This window comes from Aegilops tauschii, chromosome 3, assembly GCF_002575655.3.
Source record: "Aegilops tauschii subsp. strangulata cultivar AL8/78 chromosome 3, Aet v6.0, whole genome shotgun sequence".
NCBI classification, from domain to species: domain Eukaryota; kingdom Viridiplantae; phylum Streptophyta; class Magnoliopsida; order Poales; family Poaceae; genus Aegilops; species Aegilops tauschii.
In genome coordinates this window covers 30,747,590-30,768,029 of record NC_053037.3, presented here as the reverse complement: position 1 = coordinate 30,768,029, position 20,440 = coordinate 30,747,590, and the positions used below count along the sequence as shown (strand labels likewise).

At 46.3% G+C, this 20,440-nt stretch overlaps 2 protein-coding genes and 1 long non-coding RNA gene across 3 annotated transcripts; 2 read left to right on the top strand and 1 right to left on the bottom strand.

Annotated features, from left to right (window-relative positions):
- The first annotated feature begins 4,031 nt into the window (after nucleotides 1–4,031).
- Nucleotides 4,032–9,926, top strand: LOC109739480 (rust resistance kinase Lr10-like). The gene is made up of 8 exons (XM_073511526.1): nucleotides 4,032–4,210; nucleotides 4,674–4,726; nucleotides 5,855–5,934; nucleotides 6,020–6,051; nucleotides 6,329–6,514; nucleotides 6,631–6,722; nucleotides 7,716–7,793; nucleotides 7,881–9,926. The coding sequence occupies exons 1-8, from the start codon at nucleotides 4,032–4,034 to the stop codon at nucleotides 8,993–8,995; spliced, it is 1,815 nt and encodes a 604-aa protein (XP_073367627.1). The 3' UTR covers nucleotides 8,996–9,926.
- Nucleotides 9,927–12,183: 2,257 nt separating this feature from the next.
- Nucleotides 12,184–14,929, top strand: LOC109739481 (uncharacterized). The gene is made up of 5 exons (XR_012204113.1): nucleotides 12,184–12,851; nucleotides 12,945–13,078; nucleotides 13,177–13,425; nucleotides 13,974–14,124; nucleotides 14,641–14,929. It is a non-coding gene; the product is annotated as an uncharacterized lncRNA (long non-coding RNA).
- A 4,139-nt stretch (nucleotides 14,930–19,068) lies between these two features.
- LOC120975511 (uncharacterized) lies at nucleotides 19,069–19,575 on the bottom strand. The gene has a single exon (XM_040402115.1). The coding sequence runs from the start codon at nucleotides 19,573–19,575 to the stop codon at nucleotides 19,069–19,071; it is 507 nt and encodes a 168-aa protein (XP_040258049.1).
- Nucleotides 19,576–20,440: the final 865 nt, after the last annotated feature.

The following is a 20,440-nucleotide window of genomic DNA, read 5'->3' as shown; positions in this document are numbered from 1 at the left end:
CACCTTCTTCTTCCTCTGCTCCGGCAACGAAGCGCGCCGCCGGCGAGTGATGTCTAGCTCGACTTCGGCCTCCCGCCAATCATGGACGCAGTACGGTCCACTGCCGTTGACAAGATGCCCCGATTGCCCGCGCATGGAGCCTCTGAAGCGTTTGACTTGTGTGAGGGAAGAAAATGGCAATCGTGGGCGCGAGTTTGTGAAATGCTTGAGCAAGCCACAGCCGGGGCAGGTTAGATCTGTGTTCTTGACCAATCCTATGGTCTAATTTCTCCCGATTTCTTTATTTTTTTCCTCGAATTAGGGCGGTGGATCTGGGTGGTGGATCTAGGATTCATGCGCCGCCGGCCCCCTGTTTTTCAGGTTCTGAAGAAATGTGGGCATTTTGAGTGGCTCGATGACTATGTTGAAAGGTTGAAATTGGAGGGATCAACCGGAACCCAAGAGCTCAATTTTGGGGGGCGGCTTGCCGTGGAACAAGCCCCCAATTTGGCGGACAGAGCCGATCCGATGATGCACAGTGCAGAACTGAAGTGTGAATTGAAGAAAATTGGCAAGCAACTAAAGCATCTGATCGATTTGAAGCAGCAAGCAAATATGATGGCTGGAGCATTTTATGGTTGTGTCATTGCTATGGGTTTATTTTACTTGATGTTCATCAATCGCTAGAATTTGTTATAGTTTCAGTTAGTGTGTCAACTAGTTTCAGGGGTGCCCAGTAGTTTGAGTTAGCCAGGGATCATTCGTTAGATGAATTTGAATTAGTGTGAAGCAAAACTTGCTTGAATTATTGTAATGATATTCTCAGGGGCCCTATTCAGTGTTCATGCTCTGTTTCCTCTGTTTTTGTTCTTCAGTTAACAGGGTACACACCCAAATTCAGTTTCTAGTAAAAACAAAACTGGGCTGCCGAATAGATGTTGGGCCGTGAGAAAATGGGCCCTGAGAAAATAACCATGGCCAAGACCAGCCCACCCGCGTAGGGGCACCAGCCCACCTCTAACTTCGGCAAATAAAATGGGGCCCAATAAAATGTTACTTGTTTTTATTTTGGACTTTTTCTTGCACTAAATTTTGTGATAGATCATTTTTTGATGCACTAAAACTAAATGTTAATTGTTTTTATGCATGTCTACGGTTCCATGAACTAAATGAGTTGCATGCTTGCATGAAGTGCCCGAAGTAAATTAGTTTGCATTTCCTAGTTGCACCCATGTCCATATATAGTGGATTTGCATGGGGCTCCTAGTTGCATGTCCATGGTTTGGCCAATATTTTGAAGATGGTGTGTGTGGTGATTGGGGTGTAGCAACCCATAGCAATACACGAATAATAAGAAAGAACAACCCATAGCAATCCACAAATAATAGCACGAAACACACAATATATATAGTAGCATAACGATTATATAGAAGCATAACGATTGCAACCCATAGTTCCACGATAGCCTTACAACTCCATGATGGCCTTACAACTTAAAGTACTAATAAAACTTAATAATAGTAGCATAACGATTACAACTTAAAAAAACTAATACGATAGATCTATAGCAAGCTAGATAGATCGGGGGGCACCAAACGCAACGCGGGTTCTTCTTCTCCTCCTCCTCCAGGCCACCTCGCTCCTCCGGGTGCCTCCCTTCACTCCTCCCCGTTGTTGATGGGGTACGGGAGCGTGTGCATAACGCCGTTGTTGGGGAAGATGCCGTTGAAGTCAGTGAAGATATTGTAGGTTGTGAAAGCTATGAACTCACAACCAACCCAATACGCTCGCCCGAGGAGATGGAAAGCATCGAAAGGGTTAGTGAACGTGGCGAGGAGCCCAACCACAACGCCGTTGTGGTTGACCTCCTCAAGATGGTACATCCGAGGAGTGCCGCGGGGGAGGTGGCGGAAGCCGGCCGCAAGGAAGAACTCCGTTAACTCCCTTGCGCCCCTCCACCTCGAGATCGCCCAAACCCTAAGGGTTCTCTCTACATACACTCCGGCCGGGTAGAGCCTTTCCGGCACGGTTGGGGGGAAGCGGTAGGTGGGGCCGTTGTACTGCATGGTGGCGGGGTGGCTCGAGGGCTCGATCGGGTTTGATGGAGAAGAAGGAAGAAGGAGGGAAGAGGAGGCAGAGGATGGGGTGTGGATGAGGAGGGAGAGGAAGACGATAGTGCCCGGCTTAAATAGCCCAAGTGCGACGTGGTTTCACCCCGTAGAATTAATGGGCGGGCGGCGTTTGGTGGCGCCCCATGAAAGTGTGTACACGAGTGTGGGAAACGGGTTGCGATCCTTGTCGCGGGTCAAGGGGGACGGGCTCACGGACGCGTCTGTGCCGTCATGGGTCAAGGGGACACGCCTGCATGAAGTTCTCTGCGTGTGCCGCCCGTGCATTCATGCCGTAGCCCATTAATTTGCACATCTTTGCTAGGGCCTGGCTAGAGGGCAACGTTTGGTCGATGGGAGACATGACAATAATGGACGCCTTCATTTGCCCATCTTGTAACGGGCAGCACGTCGTTTGAACTGGGCATCGATACCCACATCGATACCCCATGCCAGTATTGCGTCCTCAAAGAGGAGCACGCCATGTACAGCACGCAATGCAACGTTGGCTTTTTGGTTGTCTTCATCGGGCTGCTGCGTTGTGGCCGGGCGCATGCTTTCATGCGACGATGCATCAATTGTAATGGTAGGCATGCGACAGGTTACTGCGTCGATAGGGGTGGCGGAGCAGGGCTACGTCGAGGGCATGCATGCAACGCACAGGCGCAGTTCTGCGGGTGGGCATGCATGCTGCGGGTAGGCACGGGCACACATGCAACGATGGAAAGGGCACTGCGTAGGCTTGGTCCATGCACCGCGTCAACTCTTGCCGTTGGATTCAAATGAACGGTCCTGATGCCCCAACGAAAGAGGCTGATCCAAACCCCACTGATTCAACCAATCAGCGTGTCTCATGCGGATCGATGCACACTGTAGCTAACCCTAGCGCCTGATCTCAACCGTCCACGCACAACGATCGACGACCCGGTAGTGTGCGGGGTTTTGAGGGGTTTTGACTGATTAGGGTTGAGCATAACTAATTCAAAAAAAATCAAAAAAATATAAAACTTGCGCACATAGTCTTATTATGTCGTATAGTAACGAGAAAAAAAATATAAATATGGTTTACATACATTTTTATGAAAAATCCTTCACAAAATTGTCATTCCTCGAACAATGTAGTATGGAGTTCAAGGGAGAGAGTAGTGGGAACCCGAGAGTAGGTGGGGTTTTGAAAATGAAAAGTGTGAAAACCTCACCAAAACTTCATTTTGGATTGACTAAGAAGGTCTTAACTTACTTTTCTCATTTTCATGTTTTAAACTTGTTTTATATATAATTTTCTTTAACCTTGTTTTTTTTAAAAAAAAATAATAGAAAATTAATTCAATAAATAGTGAGACTTTAGATTTACACTATATAGGTAGAATAGATGTGTAGAAAAATTATTTGGCTGGTTTAGATAAGGTGCCAAAAAAACTTGCTTAAATATGAGGCCGTTTATCCTACCTTTGGAGGTCATTTGAGACACACTTTTCATGACTATGAGTTCAACTTACCAAAAGGGCTCGGAATGATCAGCAAGCAAACATAGTTGAGGTACTTTAGATAGCATTAAAACATCAATATCCCATCCCTAATTCAAATTTGAGTCCAAATTTGAATTTTAATTTTAATTTTATTTGGCTGGTTTAGACAAGGTACCAACAAACAAGTTCGAATAGAAATACGGGGATACATAGTGACTACTAGTACGCACCAAGTTACAAATATTATTACATGCCCCAAATTTTCAAACTGTTCTCTGTTCTACCTCTTCCTACCACGTCGCGTGCCCTTCTTCGCCTTAGCACTTCTTGTTTTTGGTTCTACTACACACACAAGTTCACTGATCATCTTGGTTTTCTTCACTGGTCTTTCCAACACCTCGCCAACACCCTCATGATCAGTGTCTTCAGTCTCAATGTTGACAGTAGTTTCAGTTTCTTCGGTGTGTACCCCAACATGGGTTTCTTCAGTCTGAACCTCGACACGCTCAGGTTCAGTTTCTTCGGTGTGTACCTCAACATGGGTTTCTTCAGTCTGAACCTCGACACGCTCAGGTTCAGTTTCAACCTCGAGAGCAGTTTCTTCAGTCTGAATGTTGACTGCAGCAAGATTTTCTTCAGTCTGCTCAGGCTCAGGCACACTTCTCTTCTTTCTACCGCCATTGACTCTTGCTTTTTTTGTTGGCCAACACTGTTCAACAACAAGGGGCTGACTTGCTCGCTTCCTCCTGGGCATTGGGAAAATGTTATAGATATAGTAATTGGAAAAAAGCACCAAATCAAAACACAAAAAAATACACAAGAACATACTTTGGCTTATCAGGAGTGTAACGGCATTTGACAGACCCCACTCTGTGCCCAAGTTCCTGGCACAACTTGCATCTGTTTTTGTTACCTTTTTGGGCCCTTTTTGGCTTTCCATCTTCCTTTCCCTTCTTACTACTCCCACCTTTCTCAAATCATGCCTTGAATCTACTCTGTTTAGGCCTGCCAGCCTTTCTTTTCGTCAAGGGAGGACACATGGAAAATTCAATGTCAGGCATTGGTGCAATGACCAAATCAGTAGGCTCATCTAATTCAACTACATTCTAATCAACAGTTGTTGCAGTTTCAGTTTCAGTTCCAGTCACCTGTCCCTCTTCGGCTATTACTGTAAGTTCAGTACACATGGGAATCAATGGCCTCTGTGTAGCCCAATCATCATCTACCATCTGCGCAGCCAATTGTGATGGCACATATCCAACCTTCGAAAAAATGTTCAGATCAACGAGCTCAGCAAAAAAATTAGCCCGTTTGCTTGTCCAGCCGTTTTGCCGATCGATTTCTTCAACAATCTGTTCACCATCTTCTATTCTCACATACTCTCCTTTCCAATCATCAAACCGCAACAGTGATACTTCTTGCTCTGGACCCCAAACTATATTCTCCCCAATTTTTTCCACCCATTTCTTCACTGCCGTCTCTCCCATGTTCTGTAGAACTTGTGGATCAATCTCTGTAAACTCAACCTCCCATTTAACAGTTGTGTCTCTCTCAATGTTCTGTATGCTACCATCAACTAATTTTGCCTTTGATGGAAAGAAATTGACTATCAATTCGAAGGTCCGAGCGGCAGCATCCCCTCTGTCAGTGGCGGACAGTGTGAGCCCGTGAGAAAGAGCAGACAAGGCTACCCCCTAATTGCATGCAAAATTGGATCGGAGAGAGGCGCATTACCTATTCGAAGTTGAATCTGGCGGCTCCATCTCAGTATGCTCACGGGCTCCCCTCACAACCTATCGATTCCGCAAGCGAAAACAGAGGAAACGAGCTGAGATCTACGGGCCCGAGAGAGGAACGGGAGGGCGACTAGGGTTTGAATTCACTCACCATTTTCTGAGGACGAAGGCTCCGCCGCCGTTGAGAACGAGGGCTCCGCCGCCGCCACCGAGAACGCAAGATCCGCTGCCACCGGCGAAGAAGGGGGGGCAGAGTGGCGGGCCCGGCACGATCGGGCGGCAGGGCATGGTCAGCTGTTTTGAAGAACAATTAAGTTGGACCCACATGTCCTAACATAAACGGGCGGGCTTGGTTGACGACCAATTTAACCACATTTAACACCCCATGTGGCCCTGGGCTATTTACACGCTCAAATGTGTCGCACCATAGCCATTCGCTCGAACAACGTCGTACTCCTGCCAATTCACCTCAAAAACGTCGCACAGGAGCTATTGGCCCCCATTCTGTTATTCTGAAAGCATTCACAATTTCCTCTACACTTTCAGTTCTTGTAATAAGCAGTGAAGCAGCAGATATTCTGGGACAAGCAGTTTGCCCTTCTTTCTCTTGTGGACATCTCCAAGACATCCACTATCCTTTCCGTTTGCGAGGTGATCCACCTGGTTGCGGTGTTCAAGAATACGAGCTAGTTTGTGTTGATAACCATGCTATTATTCACATCAACAGGGGAAGATACCTCGTGACCAATATCTCATACAGTGAGTCTATTTTCTGGGCTGTTGATGCCAATTTGTACAACAACACTTGCCCTATTCCTAGTAGGGATCATCCTTATGTTTCTGGTATGAGATCGGCAAAGATGACCCTGTTCTATCCGTATGCATCTACATGGGCTACCTTTTTGAGTTGTCCACGCATCATAAAGCATAATGTTTTTTACAGGCCCGTTGCTTGCCTGAGTACAAACAGTTCTTTTGTATATGTTTTGACTTCAATGTTCTCTTATTATGTTGGAAATGTTGAGCCTTCATGTAGATACTTGGCCATGATTCCTTTGAGTAGCTTGGACATAAGGGCACCAGATAGTCTTATAAGTTATGATTATGAAAATGTTGTAAAATTTATGAGGAATGGTTTTGCTCTTCGATTTCCTTTTGAATTTCAAGACAGACCCTGGACATATTCTTGGATCATCAACACATGCCTGAATGATTCAATGAGGTGAGTCTGCACCCTGTGGACGAGACACTTTTCTCTGCTTTCATTGCCCCCCTCAGATTTGATTATCTTACCTCAAAGCAGCATATCCTCTCACTAATCAATGTTATAACTTGCAGCTACTTCTACAAACAGATATCTAGTACAAGCATCGGAAATCAGAGTTCTGCAATTGTCGGTATCGACATCCATTTCTTGAAATGCATAAATGACTATTCGAAAAGGTGCCATAGCACCCGGGTGTCCTGACACCCCCTTATCCGGTGCATTTAGTTCTTTAAAGATTCGTGCCCAGGCCTATAGGCCACTTGCGTTGTCGTGTGAATTAAGCAGTCAATTTGCAGAGTAAAGCAGGGGCCGGTCCTAGGCTGCAGCAGACTCAGTAGGCATGGCAGGTGGTCACGGACAGCAGGATGGTAGCCCTGGCAGCAGGTCAGGCCGGGTGTAGTTGAAAAGACAACACATAGACAGGTGCATGCTGGGTGTAGGGGTTTCACATCAGTGGCAGTTTTTATATCAAGATTTTTACCTTCTTACTTCATCAGCGTTGGGCACCAAGGTGTGAATGGGGAACCTGCTAGTACAAGTATGCACGGGTTCACTGTTTGTACCTGGTACAGTCAAGCTTATGGAGGGTCAACGTACGTTGTATGTATCAGCTACATGTTTAGTTTGATCTAGATGCGCCCCATAGTTCCTGGTTTTGAAACGTTTAGTCAGGCAGATTGTCATTAATCGGCCGCACATGTAGTGTACTGTGCTAAAGTTGAGCCATGAACAAGTGAGCCAGGTACACGAGTCAGACATGATAGCCTCTAGTAGCAATGGTACATCTGTCAGCCATCTTTCTCATTACCAGGAAAAAGAAACATGGATTCCGTTCTCCGACAAGTGTCCAGCTGCAAATAAAAAATTGTTGTTGTCTGAGTAAGATTCCATGCAGGTCCTCAGCCCACGCTTTTTCTTAGTCGAAGTTTGCTGCCGGTAAAATTGTATTGTCACATCAGCCTATAAACTGTAGCTAGCTAGTAAGATTCTTTTCAGAAGAAACAGTGCTAGGCTAGGTCAGATTTGTTTCAAATGTTACGAGCCTCCCGCCGCTTAGCCCTGCTAATCAGATTCCTGCTTGAGGACACAGTACAAATCTCGAGGAACCCATTTCTGAATGCACGGTGCTGATAAGACACCCGGGTCCTAAAAATCCTATCTCATGACTATTCCTACCAGACTAAATTATTTTGGGCTGCGGTAGTCATAATATCTGCTATAAATATTGTGAAGTTCATTATTGACCGAATCACCTAATCATAATCATTATGGCTACATAATTGTATACATCGAACTTAGGTATGCAATCTCGTTTATGCAGTGCTTGCTATATTATCGAGGCTTGTATTTGCACCATTGCTCGTGTTGACCTTCCTTGCCTACAAATACTGGAAAATGAAGATATCAGTTGACGCGGTTATTGAGAAGTTCCTCCAGATGCAACAAGCCTTTGGCCCAACAAGGTACGCTTACACAGACATCACCGCAATCACAAGCCACTTCAGAGAAAAGCTGGGCCAAGGAGGCTATGGTTCTGTGTACAAAGGTGTTCTCCCTGGTGATGTCCATGTTGCCATTAAAATGTTGGTCAATTCCATGTGCAATGGAGAAGAATTCATTAATGAGGTGTCCACCATCGGAAATATTCACCATGTCAATGTAGTGCGTCTATTAGGTTTCTGCTCTGAGGAAATGAGGAGGGCTCTTGTTTATGAGTACATGCCTCATGGATCGCTTGATAAGTACATCTTCTCGTCTGAGAAGAGTCTATCCTGGGACAAGCTAAATGAGATTGCTTTGGGCATTGCTAGAGGGATTGATTATTTGCATCGAGGATGTGATATGCAGATTCTACACTTTGACATCAAGCCACACAACATACTTCTTGACAGCAACCTCATCCCACAAGTTTCTGATTTCGGTCTCGCCAAGCTATACCCAAGGGATAACAGTTTTGTGCCACTGAGCGCGTTACGCGGAACTGTTGGGTACATAGCTCCTGAGATGATATCTCGCAACTTTGGCGTCATATCAAGCAAGTCGGACGTTTACAGCTTTGGGATGCTGCTGCTGGAGATGGCTGGAGGAAGACGAAATGCAGATCCAAATGCACCGAACTCAAGCCGGGCATACTATCCATCATGGTTGTATGATAGGCTAACTGAACGAGAGGTGGATGAGATATCTCCTGCTGCTGACATGCATGAGCTAGAGAGGAAGCTGTGCATTGTTGGGCTATGGTGCATTCAGATGAGATCTCATGATCGGCCAACGATGAGCGAGGCCATAGAGATGCTGGAAGGTGGTGTTGATGACTTGCAAATGCCATCGAGGCCATTCTTCTGTGACGAAGGGCACATCCATGTTGAGGATTCTTACCATTTGTCATCCGAGTTGACTGCAATATCCGAGGAGAGCGAAAATATTTATGTGTGATATAATGTACGAGATGATGCACTTAGCTTGTGTTTCCTGGGTCCTCTGTACTTCCATGCAGAAACATATAGCCGCAAGCAGAGTAGCAGAATATAGAGCTCTTACACTGTTATGTGCATATATGTGCATGCCGTCTTGTATATGAGCTGGTGCTGGCATGTGTTTTCTGTTATGCTCAAACCTTTTGTGCTGGGAACTCCAGTTTCTTTTGTATGAACTATTGATGTGCCTTTGATGGAAAATTTGGGCTATGTCGCTTAAATTTCCTGAAGCTAAGTGCTGGTTTCTTATGAACGTTTACGTTTTTGTTTCCGAGAAATGTTTGTTTAGATCTGGTAGAAGCTTAACGTAGAAGTTGGGAAAGACAAGAACCTTATATATTTTCATCCTTGTAAGCAATGTGGTAATTTGTGTTATAAAACTGAGACGAAGTAATTTGCTAGTCATGTCTTTACTTCCATCTCCACCCCTCAATCCATTCGCATCAGCAGCAGCAGTAAATATGCCAGCACAGTGTAAACGCACACCGTCATCAGTAGGAGAGAGGAAGATCGGGTCTATAGTTTCAGCGCTGCAACACAAATCCGTGATTGCAAGTGGACAATAGCCGGGTTTTATGTTTTCAATCATAGAGGAGGCAATATGAAACTTCTTAAATTTGACCTCTGTACCTCAAAATACGCCCTCTCTGAGCGCACTTCCATGGGCTCCTCAAATCTCGTCGGGTTTAGCAGCAGCGAACTTGCACGAAAACTGCTCTTGGAGGCGGAGATCCATGGAGGCCGTTTTCTGAACAATTCAAAACTCATCAAAATTCATATTTTTATGTTTCAAAAAATTCTGAAAAAATACAGATATACATAGAGGTATAATGTACATGTGTGTAAATTTCAATGATGAAATATGTTGAAATGAGGTCTATGCAAAAAAAAAAAACGTGGCTTTTCAGCACATGATATTGTTTATCCCAAAGTCCACGAATTTTTTTACAGGTCACAATTCAAGGTATTTCATCATGAATTTTTACACACGCATATATTTCATCCTTATATATATGCAGAATTTTTAAAGATTTTTTTTGAAACCGAAGAGTTTGAATTCTGAATTTTCAAAAAAATTGGTCTCCATGGAGCTTGGTCACCAAAACCCAACTTGCGGTGTTATCTTGTTGAAAGCGTTGTGTACTTGTTGTGTTGATCTTCATTGGCTTGTCTCGACAATCAGGATGAAAATTCTTGTCCAACGCGTCTCCGATCAGACATGAATACGATGGTGCGATGATGTTTATCCCTTCTTAAAGACGCCGCTATAGAAAAAGTTGACTTTATTGTAGGTGTAATTTCATATTTTGCAATGATTTAGTTATGGCCCTGGACATGGAGTATCTACACCCGAGCTCAAATGCTCCCTCATGAACAGTAAAATAAAAAAAATAAAAAAATCTGAATTTTTTTTGTGGTGAACTTTGGCAAATGTTTTGTATGTTGGCAAAAATTCACCATGAAACGACATTCGTGGAAGGCGTGGCAAAAAAAAAATTGATGTTCCAAAAATGCTAGTTTTGGAAACATTTTGGAGTGCTGATTTTGTTTTTCTTGCCACGCCTTGCATGAATGTCGTTTCGTACTGAATTTTTGCATGCATACAAATCATTTGTCAAAGTTTATCAGAAAAAAATTTAGAATTTTTTTACTATTTTTTTATTATACTGTTCACGCGGGAGCATTTGTGCTCAAGAGTAGAATAGGACTTTCGTCTCATGGGACATGGAGTATCTACACCCGAGTTCAAATGATCCCTCGTGAGCAGTAAAATTCAAAAAATAGTAAAAAAATTCAAAAAATCTGAAATTTTTTGTGGTGAACTTTGGCAAATGTTTTGTATGTTGGCGAAAATTCAGCATGACACGACATTCGTGGAAGGCGTGGCAAAAAAAAATCGATGTTCCAAAAGCTTGTTCCTCTTGGGACAAGCTTTTTTGGACGGAGGGAGTAATTAATAAGAATGACTATGTGCTTTACAATGATGCATAGTGCAGAGGTTTTAACCTCCTTTTCCAAAAGAAAGGAAAACTGAGTTCCAAATATGAGTTCAACCCACACGCCGCTGAATTTGGATTTGAAAGTTTCTTCCATGGCATATATATCATGTACGAGTGATGTGAAACGGTATGTTAACCTCTCATTTTGGCGTGAGGTTCTAGATGCTCGGGATGTGTACCAAGAGTCGGGGTGTGCATTCGGTTTTTTCGATTTGATTCGGTTCAATTTATACAGTTTCTGGTTTATATGGTTTTATATATAGATACGGATCGGTTTCGGTAATAACCATTTCCTTTCGGTTCAATTTCGGTAATAACCAAATTAACCAAAGTTGACGTGAATTTTTGAGCCAACACATAACTTTTCCACGTGTAAATAAATGATATATATCATAATGAGGAAAAAAACAATTAGAAAAGGATAAGGGAAAGTAGTGGCTACCCCCCAGCTCGGTGCATCCACGCAAGAAAAGAAACCAGAACATTTCAAGAAAAACTGAAACTTTGTAGGAATGACCATCGATAAATGTTAGAGAGATTTGCAAAGTTTGGTGGTCAAATAACATCCAGGGAGCTCTGTAAACTTTTTTACAAATTCTGCTCAAACAATGCACATATATTTTGTGTATTTTTTTTTCTGTACAGAGTTCCTTGGATGTCATTTGATCACCAAACTTTGCAAGCCTCTCTAACATTTGTTGATGATCATTCGTAGAAAGTTTCAGATTTTTCAAAATGTTTTGGTATGTTTTTTTGCATAGGTGCACCGAGGTGGGGTGCAGAAAAAGCACTCTCAAAGGATAAAGAACGGACGTTGGATAAGCAGTCAGGCTAATCTCTACTACTACTCCCTCCATTCCAAAATATAGTGCGTCCGCGCTTCCCGAGGTCGAACTTTGACCATAAATTTAACGAACGAGACCGACTGCGGCGGGTGAAAAAATTACATAATTAAAAACTTCTTTCGAATACGAATTCACTGATATAATTTTTGCTTCCGCCGCAATCGGTCTTGGTAGTTAAATTTACGGTCAAAGTTGAAGCATGGAGATAGAGGAAGCACTACATGGTGGAATGGAGGGAGTATTAAACAAGCAAACATATTCTTTCCTAAACGCACCCAGAAACACGTACACAGAAATCTCTATCTCTACTACTATTAAACAAGCAAACATATTCTTTCCTAAACGCACCCAGAAACACGTACACAGAAAAATTAAGACCAAATACCACCCCACGATCTAACCTATCTAATTAGATCTAACCGTTGGCATTAGAATTAACCCTCACCTGTGTACGTTTAGCAATTTGCACGAGCCACGGACACAGCCCTAGCGATTGCGACGGCCACGAGAATCCCCTCAGCGCCGGCGTCCCCGGCGGCCGCGCTCGCCGTGTCGTCCTCGGGATCACCCGCCGGGTCAGCTCCCTTGACCTAGCCTTCAAGTCCGAAGCCCAGACCTAGCCCGCAGCAGCATCCCTTCCACATCCCACTCGAGGAAGATCGGGAAGAGGAGGCAGGGGAGATGGGAGTGGGAGGCCGGTCCCGTGGGACCCGGCGGGGGACGAGTATTGGCGCAGGAGCCGACGCCCGCCTAGCGGCTGCTGGACACCACCGAGCTGGAGCGGCTGCGGCGGGCGGCGCACGGGATGGGGTGGTTGCGGGCGAAAAAGTGCGGAGTGACGGATGAGGTGGAGGAGGACCTGCACAAGGTGTGGGCTGGCGGCCAGGGTCCCGCCGGCTGGGCCGTCGAGCCGCTTCGTCCGTGCATGGACGGAGCAAGGGAGATCACATCTTGTTGCCGGATCCTCCATGTGAGTGTTTAATTACTTGCAATTTGACGCAACAGATGCTTCAGATTTAGTTTTCAGTTTTGTCATCCATCTAATTGTGTATATATGTGGCAGAGAAATATGAAATTTTGATGTAAATGTTCATTAATCATAACTGACAATGCTCGATGCATGGGTGAGAGTGGAGGCCGGCTGAGGAAGACGACGCCATCAAAGGGGATGGAGTTCATATTGCAGCCTATCAAATGGTAAAATCTCACCCCTTTCGTTTCCTATCCTCTTAGATCTCAATCTTCACCGAAATAAAGCATTGGATTAATGAGCCTTGCAAATCTACCTTGCATAGGTTTTAAGATCCGGAATAAGTGACTAGGCAATTGTGTTGTTAATTTGGTTTAACAGCTTCAAAGGGCACTGAGAATGAACTTTGCATTCTACGAAACTCATTGCTACCTTGCGACCATAATTTACCTTCCGAGCGCAAGAGGTGCAGTCATCACCGTTCCTGCCGTCCTTCGGCTGGGCCATCAAGAAACTCCTGCAGTTCTCTCTACGTGCACCGTCGAGGTCACCGAAGGTCTCACAAATCAATCAGGTGAACCTTTAATTCGATCTGGGGTATTTTGTGGTTTGCATGACTAATACTGCACTTTTGGCACTTGGTGGTGGGTCAGAACTTTTTGATCTGCAATTTCATCTACCAACCAATCTTCCTCTGATAGATACTAGAAACATTTTTTGGGACAGGAAGAAATTGCTATTCCGGAGTTTAATTAATCATTTGATAATCCCTTTGGAAAATACATGTGATCTGGAGCATGAAAATCATTCTCATATATAGATATAGGAGGAAATGTGGCTGATGCAAGAGTGTTTTTTAGACCTGTATTTTTACAAGGAGGTTCATACTTATACATACGAAGATTAGAATTTGACTAGATGCATAAGTTTGGCTGGTTGAGAAATTTGAATTCACTATCCCTCATAAAGTGTATGTTTGGTGGGTGCACGTGCATTAGAGAATAAATAAGAATCATGGGGCTTCCAGCGCTCTAGAATTCTAGCATTGGGATTATCTTAGGTTGCCGATTACTGTACTGAAAATGTGTAATTAGATATGACGCGTACATAAGAATTGTGCAGCAATCTTGTCTTACAAAGTGGGATCAAGAGGGATACTGAAGAAATGAAGATGCAGAGTCTCTGTTTCCTATGATTACTTCTCATGTTCATGTCGGCTTCCTTGGGCTTTACTTCCTACCACCAGATGCATTAAACTGGACCGTATCAAGAGGTAATGTCATCCCCTTGATTAGAGTTGCCTTATTTGTGCTATTTAGTCAGCGTGTGTTTTACATATTATGTCACTTAGCCTGGAATTAAGGTGGGTTGTGCCTACCTAGGCACTAGCTCCAGGGATATAGGATTGAATTCAGAATAAATGATTCATTCTTAGAGAAAACTTATGTGGGGTACAAGAGGTAGTATTAAACTATTAATATGTTGATTAATATCGGTAATATTCAGAAGTCACACAAAGCATTCTTGGAGTATGTGGGGGACAAAATATGCACTATAATGATAGACTTTAGCGACTAAGAACATCGAAAAGCTCAAGTGTCACTGTTACCTAAATTGTGCACAGTGTATTCATACTGTTTCCAAAAATTATGTGTCAATTTCAGAATTTCTTATGTTTATTGTAAGATGCACATTTGTTGATTTATGGTACAAGTTTTCTTCTAATGTACAAATGACAACTGTGAGTTCGCTATGTTATCCTCCCTGCTTACTATTTTGGTGATCACAGGGGATGCGGAACACACTCCTTTATATACTTCTTTCCCCGGGAAGTGAAGGTTATGTTTTTTAATATCATGTGAGCTGCACTTTGTTTTTGTTAAAGAGAATATTAGAACTGGACTATTTGTTTGGACAAAAACAATGGGGGAGCTTCTTATTGTACAGATACAAACTATTGTAGTAAAAATACAAAAAAGCGGTCCACAAGATCTAAGTAGTAACATGGAGTGCTTTCATGCATCAGTTTGCCTTGTGCAGAGAATATGTGTAAAATGTAAGAGTTGTTTTTGCCGAAATTTAGCCATACTATGTTTGTCTAGACGTGCGTTGCACGTGCATGTTTACTATCACGTAAACTGAAGCACTAAATGGCTAGAAAGTATTGTACTATAGCAGCCCAATTGAAATGCAAACGGTTTAACCAATCGAAATGCAAACGGTTTTCAGACTTCAAAACTGAAACTGAAACCGAAACTTGAAAACCCCAAAATTTTGGCTCGGTTTGGTTTTTGGTTTACGGTTCGGTTTTGCACACCCGGAAGCGACCAGTGCTATGCATTCGACAATATCTTACACATGATACAGACAGGTGTGCACATGGAACTCAAAGAAAACTACTGTTGTGCATACGTGACATGTCCAGTTTGAAGTGCCAAATTTTAGGTTCAACAACTTTAGACAGAAAAGTAGCTACTTTGGGAGAGGGGCAAATTGGCTCCCGAGCTCATCTACACCGGCCATGAACAGTAAAATCAAATAAAATACTAGAAAAAATAAAAAAAAAATTCCTTTTTGCAAGATAGACATTTCAGTGTGTGAGGTCCATGCCAAATTTCAGCTCATTTGGACATCTGAGTAGCTCTCAGCAAAATAGACAAATTTGATGTTTGTGAAACAGTGTACTGTTCATGTACTATTTTGGCAGTTTTGTTTTGCTAAGAGCTACTCAGATGTTCAAACAAGCCGAAATTTTGCATGGACCTCACGCACTGAAACATCTTCCATGCACTTTTTATTTATTTTTTGTAGTATTTTATTTTATTTTACTGTTCATATGGTGCTGATGAGATCGCGCTCAGAAATGGATATTTGCTACTTTGGACGAATATTCTTTCTGAGCCTTGGCTCAACTGAACCTGATATCTCCACCGTCTAGTTGAGAAAAAGGGTTTCCCCCGCTTTATATTATAAAACAACGAACCAAGCATCCAACACAGTAGTACAGAGTACAAACAAGTCATAAAGTCATGCTGGGGGCACAGCAAGACAAGCCCCAAACAAAGCTAAAAAAGCTAATCCGGCTCGGGAGGCAGTGGAGGGGCAAAAGCCGACGCCGAAGAATGAAGACCCGCAATGATGTTGTCGATGACGTCTCGGTCGCGCCGCTTGCTAAGCGGTCTCCAAAGCTGTAAGAAGCCACACATTTTATAGATTGCATCAGTCACACGACGAGGAATCACACGCTCAATGACTAGTTTATTACGGGTACACCAGAGGGTCCATGCCAGGGTACCCAGAGCTACCCAAGTGGGAGGGCGACTAGCGTCGGGGAGTCTAAAGACCTCCCCAAACTAGTCCGGGAGGTTGTCGTGGCACCAATCGCCGCCAACCACCTCCCGGAAGCAACTCCAGAGGAACTACACTACAGGGCACCGGAAGAAGATATGGTTACAGTCTTCCGGTACCAAACAAATGGGGCAGGGGCCATCCCCAGGGCCATTGCATTTCCGGACCTCCGTGCCTGAAGGGAGGCGGCCTCAGACCCATTGCCAGAGAAATATGCGGATTTTTAAGGGGAGTTTGATCTCCCAAAGAACCGATAGCTCCACCGGGCCAGGGGTAGGGACAATCGCCTGGTAAAGGGATCTAGTCGAGAATCAGCCACTTGGCTCGAGATGCCAAGACAACGAGTCGGGCTCCAGGGAGGGGGAGTGAAGGGAAATACACTCAAGCAATTCATCCCATTGCTCGAGCTCCACTGCCCCGAAGGTATGGTGGAAGGCAATAGCGCCCAGGTCAGCTAAAGCGATAGCTGAGGGCGGACACAGATCGAGAATAGTGCATAAAAGCGTTCAGCGAAGGGACGGGTCCCGGCCCATCTATCCAGCCAAAAGAGGGTGTCGGAACCGGTGCTCACCTTAATGGAGGTCCCAATGCGCAATACCGGCATCAGACAGATCACCGATTGCTAGAATTGGGACCCTCCAGATCTAGGGGTGAAGGCTAGCGGTTGCCCGCAGAGGTACTTTGCCCGGATAATCTCAAGCTAGAGACCGCCCTCATCGGTCTGAATCCGCCAAAGCCATTTAGAGAGGAGGGCAATATTCATCCGGTTGGACGAAATGACCCCAATGCCTCGCTGGTCTTTAGGCTTACAGATCTCAGACCACTTCACCATGTGGTACTTTTGTTTATTGTTCTCTCCAGCCCAGAAGAATCTGGAGAGGAGTTTGGTGACCTCGTGATGTAGGGATTCATGTAGACTATAGAATCCCATGACGTACATCAGTAGGCTAATAAGGGAGGAGTTCATCAAAATCACTCGCGCGGCTTTGGACAGCCATCTCCCCTACCAAGGCTCCATCCGAGGTTGGATTTTGGCGATTATTGGGCGGAAGTCTTTCTCCAGTAGACGCGTGTCGCTAATTGGCATGCCTAGGTAAGTAGTCGGGAAGGACCCCAAGCGGCAATTCAAGCGATTGGCAATTCGCTGAGCTTCCGCCTAAGAGTATCCAAGGACCATCACCTCACTTTTGGCGAAATTAATCGTGAGGCCCGACATCTCCTGAAAGCAGAGGAGGAACTTGAGGTTCTGGATGTCCTCGTCCGAGCCTTCCACCATCATAATGGTGTCATCTGCATATTGGAGGTGGGTTAGACCTTCATTGGGGACAAGATGGGGGCAAATCCCCTTGATGTGGCCGGCTCGTTTGGCCAAGTCTAGGATCGAAGCCAGGTCGACCACAAGGTTGAACAGAAAAGGGGAGATCGGGTCACCCTGTCGTACTCCTTGGCCAGTCATGAAGTAGGGCCCGATCTACCCATTAATGTTCACCGCAGTACGACTGCTTGTTACTAACTGCATCACCCGGGCAACCAGTGGGAGTCAAATCCATGCTTGATCAACACCTCCCGAAGGAAGGACCAATGAACGGTGTCGTATGCTTTATGGAAGTCAATCTTGAGGAACACAGTGCGAAGGCGCTTGCTCTTGACCTCATGGATGACCTCGTGAAGGACGAGGATCCCATCCAGAATATACCTGCCTTTCGTAAAGGCCGATTGGTTCGGGTGATGGGTCCGGGGGGCGATTAGGGCCGCCCTAGTGGCATACCCCTTCGCCAAAATCCGGAATATCACATTGAGGACTGTGATAGGGCGGAACTTCCTAATGTCCGCAGCTCCCGACACCTTGGGAATCAGGGAGATGATCCCGTAGTTAAACCGGGACATGTCTAATGTCCCCCTAGAGAACTCACGGAACAGGTCAAGGATGGTCTCCTTGACCATCGGCCAGAAGGCTTGGAAAAAACGCACCGGCAATCCATCGGGGCCTCGGGCCGAAGCCGGGTTCATGGCTTTGACAAAATCCTCCACCTCCGCGGCATCAAACGGGGCGAGCAGGGCCGCATTTTCGTCCGGGGAGATTTGTTGGTCAGGCCACCAAATATGGTCGGCAAGGGTGATACCACCCCGAGGGCGCCCTGCAAATAACGACTTGTGGAAGTCACCGACAAGCAAGCGGATAGCCTAAGGACCTTGAAACAGTTGACCTCCTGCCCATAAGAGGGGAATGGAGCATCGTCGCCTACAACCATTCGTGATGGCCTGGAAGTAAGCTGTGTTGGCATCACCAAACAGCACCCAATTTATAGAGCCTCGCTGGCGCCAAAACTCCTCCTTGGAATAGATCTCCATGAGAGAATCTTCCAGATCGTATCTATGAGCCCACTCCTCCGCAGAAATCCCAGAAATATCTTCGCGGAGATCCAGGGCCTGAATTTCCTCGAGGAGGGAAGCCTTCTGGATCCGAAGGTCCCTCCCAATATCAGCACCCCATCCTTTCATGAACTGCCTGGATCGCTTGGATAGGTGATGCCATTCGTCCAGGATCGACATTTGCATATGGGGCTCGGCTAATGCCGAGACCCAGTGAGCCTGGACAGCGGCCATAAAGCCTGGCTGCCGGAGCCAGAAAGCTTCGAAACGAAACGGAGGGGGGATGGGGCCGCTCATCTCGAGATGATAAGAGAAGCGGAACGTGGTCAGACCCAATGCGGGTAATAGCTTGGAGAGAGGCCAAAGAGAACCGAAGCTCCCAGTCAGGGGAAACAAACACATGGTCCAGCACACTAAGGGTCGGGGTAACCTGTCGGTTGGTCCAGGTAAATCTCGCCCCGACCCTGTCCAACTCTAGAAGCCCTAAGTCAGCAACCTAGTCGTTGAATCGACGAATCTCTGCAAAGTCGACACGCGAGTTGCTCTTTTCCTCAGCAGAGCGGAGGAGGTTGAAGTCACCTCCTACCACTACCGGCAGTGTCGCGGAGGTGATCTTGGCGTGGAGCTCGGCCAAGAAAGAGGTCGAGCGACTATGGTCAGCCGGGCTGTAGACCACTATGATCTCCCACATGAAATTCATATCATGTTCCGAGACATCCATGCTGACGAAATGGGATCCACGATCCATGGATCCCACCTCAAAGGTGGCATCCTTCATACCTAGAAGGATGCCACCAGAGTGACCTGTCACTCCACTAGATGGCAACCAGTGCCATGCGAACAGGTGTCTACTAAGGCGCTCAAGTTCAACGAGAGAGAACTCAGTGCGCATTGTTTCCTGGATTGCTACCACATCAATGGACTCATCACACATGTACTCGATGAGATGCCTGCGGCGGCCATCATGACCGAAGCACCGAAGGTTCCAGAATAGAGCGCGCATGATCACTCGCCTAACGGGTCCTCCCTGGACCCTACGGTAGTAGTGGCACTAAGGGCCCGACGCAACCGGGCAGTACGAGAACGCGTCCAACCGCGGATCTCGCCGGGGTCATCCGCGGGAAGGCCCCGCCCCTAGCCCGGCGGGGCGTAGGGGGGGAGCCTCCGCAGCTGCTGCCGCCTCGCGAGCCCTAGTGGTCGCGAGGTGGCCCTCCAGGATCTCCTTGGCTTGGAGGGACGCAAGCTGCTCTAAAACCGGGCCCTTCTCGCCAAGGAAGACTATAGCCGAATCGGCTGCGACCTGGGCCAGATGGCCAAGTGGAACACCAGCAAGAGCGGAAAAGGAATTGACGAAAACATCATCAGAGTCAGGGCAAGGAGCCTGGGAGTCGGACGGACCTGTGTCGAGGTTGCGGATGGCGGCGCATCGAGACGCCTTCTCCACCGCAGTCGGCGAGGCCCCCGCCAGCCGCGGCGCCGCCTCGAGTCGGGTGCTCTTCCGGGCCGACGAGACCGGGGTAGAGGCCGAGCGGTGGCGGCTCCGGCACTTGGGCGGCCTGGACGACGTGGGCGAGGCGATGTCAGCGAGATCAGCATCCAGGAGAACCGACGCCGAGGGAACCTCCCAAGCGGGCACCGGAGATACGAGCCGCGGGAGGATGGGGCATGGACCTCCATGCTCCCCCGGCTGTCTCCACTCCCCTCCTCATCAGACAAGGACAGCAGCGCAGGGAGGAAGGGAGGGGGAGAGTGGCAGCCTCGTCGAGCATGGCTGCAATAGCCACGATGTCCTCAGACTCGTCCCCGGGGAAGGGGTCGTGAGAGCCCAGCCCCGAGCAGTGAGTAGACGAGGGGTGGGAGGAGCCGGC

Excerpts from the sequence above, each read along its gene's own strand:
- LOC109739480 (XM_073511526.1), top strand. The coding sequence starts at position 4,032 with ATGGGTTTCTTCAGTCTGAACCTCGACACGCTCAGGTTCAGTTTCTTC. Across the intron at positions 4,211-4,673 it reads TTCAGTCTGCTCAGGCTCAG|TTGTTGCAGTTTCAGTTTCA; the intron begins GCACACTTCTCT and ends TCTAATCAACAG. Across the intron at positions 4,727-5,854 it reads GTCCCTCTTCGGCTATTACT|TGAAGCAGCAGATATTCTGG; the intron begins GTAAGTTCAGTA and ends TGTAATAAGCAG.
- LOC120975511 (XM_040402115.1), bottom strand. The coding sequence starts at position 19,575 with ATGCGCGCTCTATTCTGGAACCTTCGGTGCTTCGGTCATGATGGCCGC.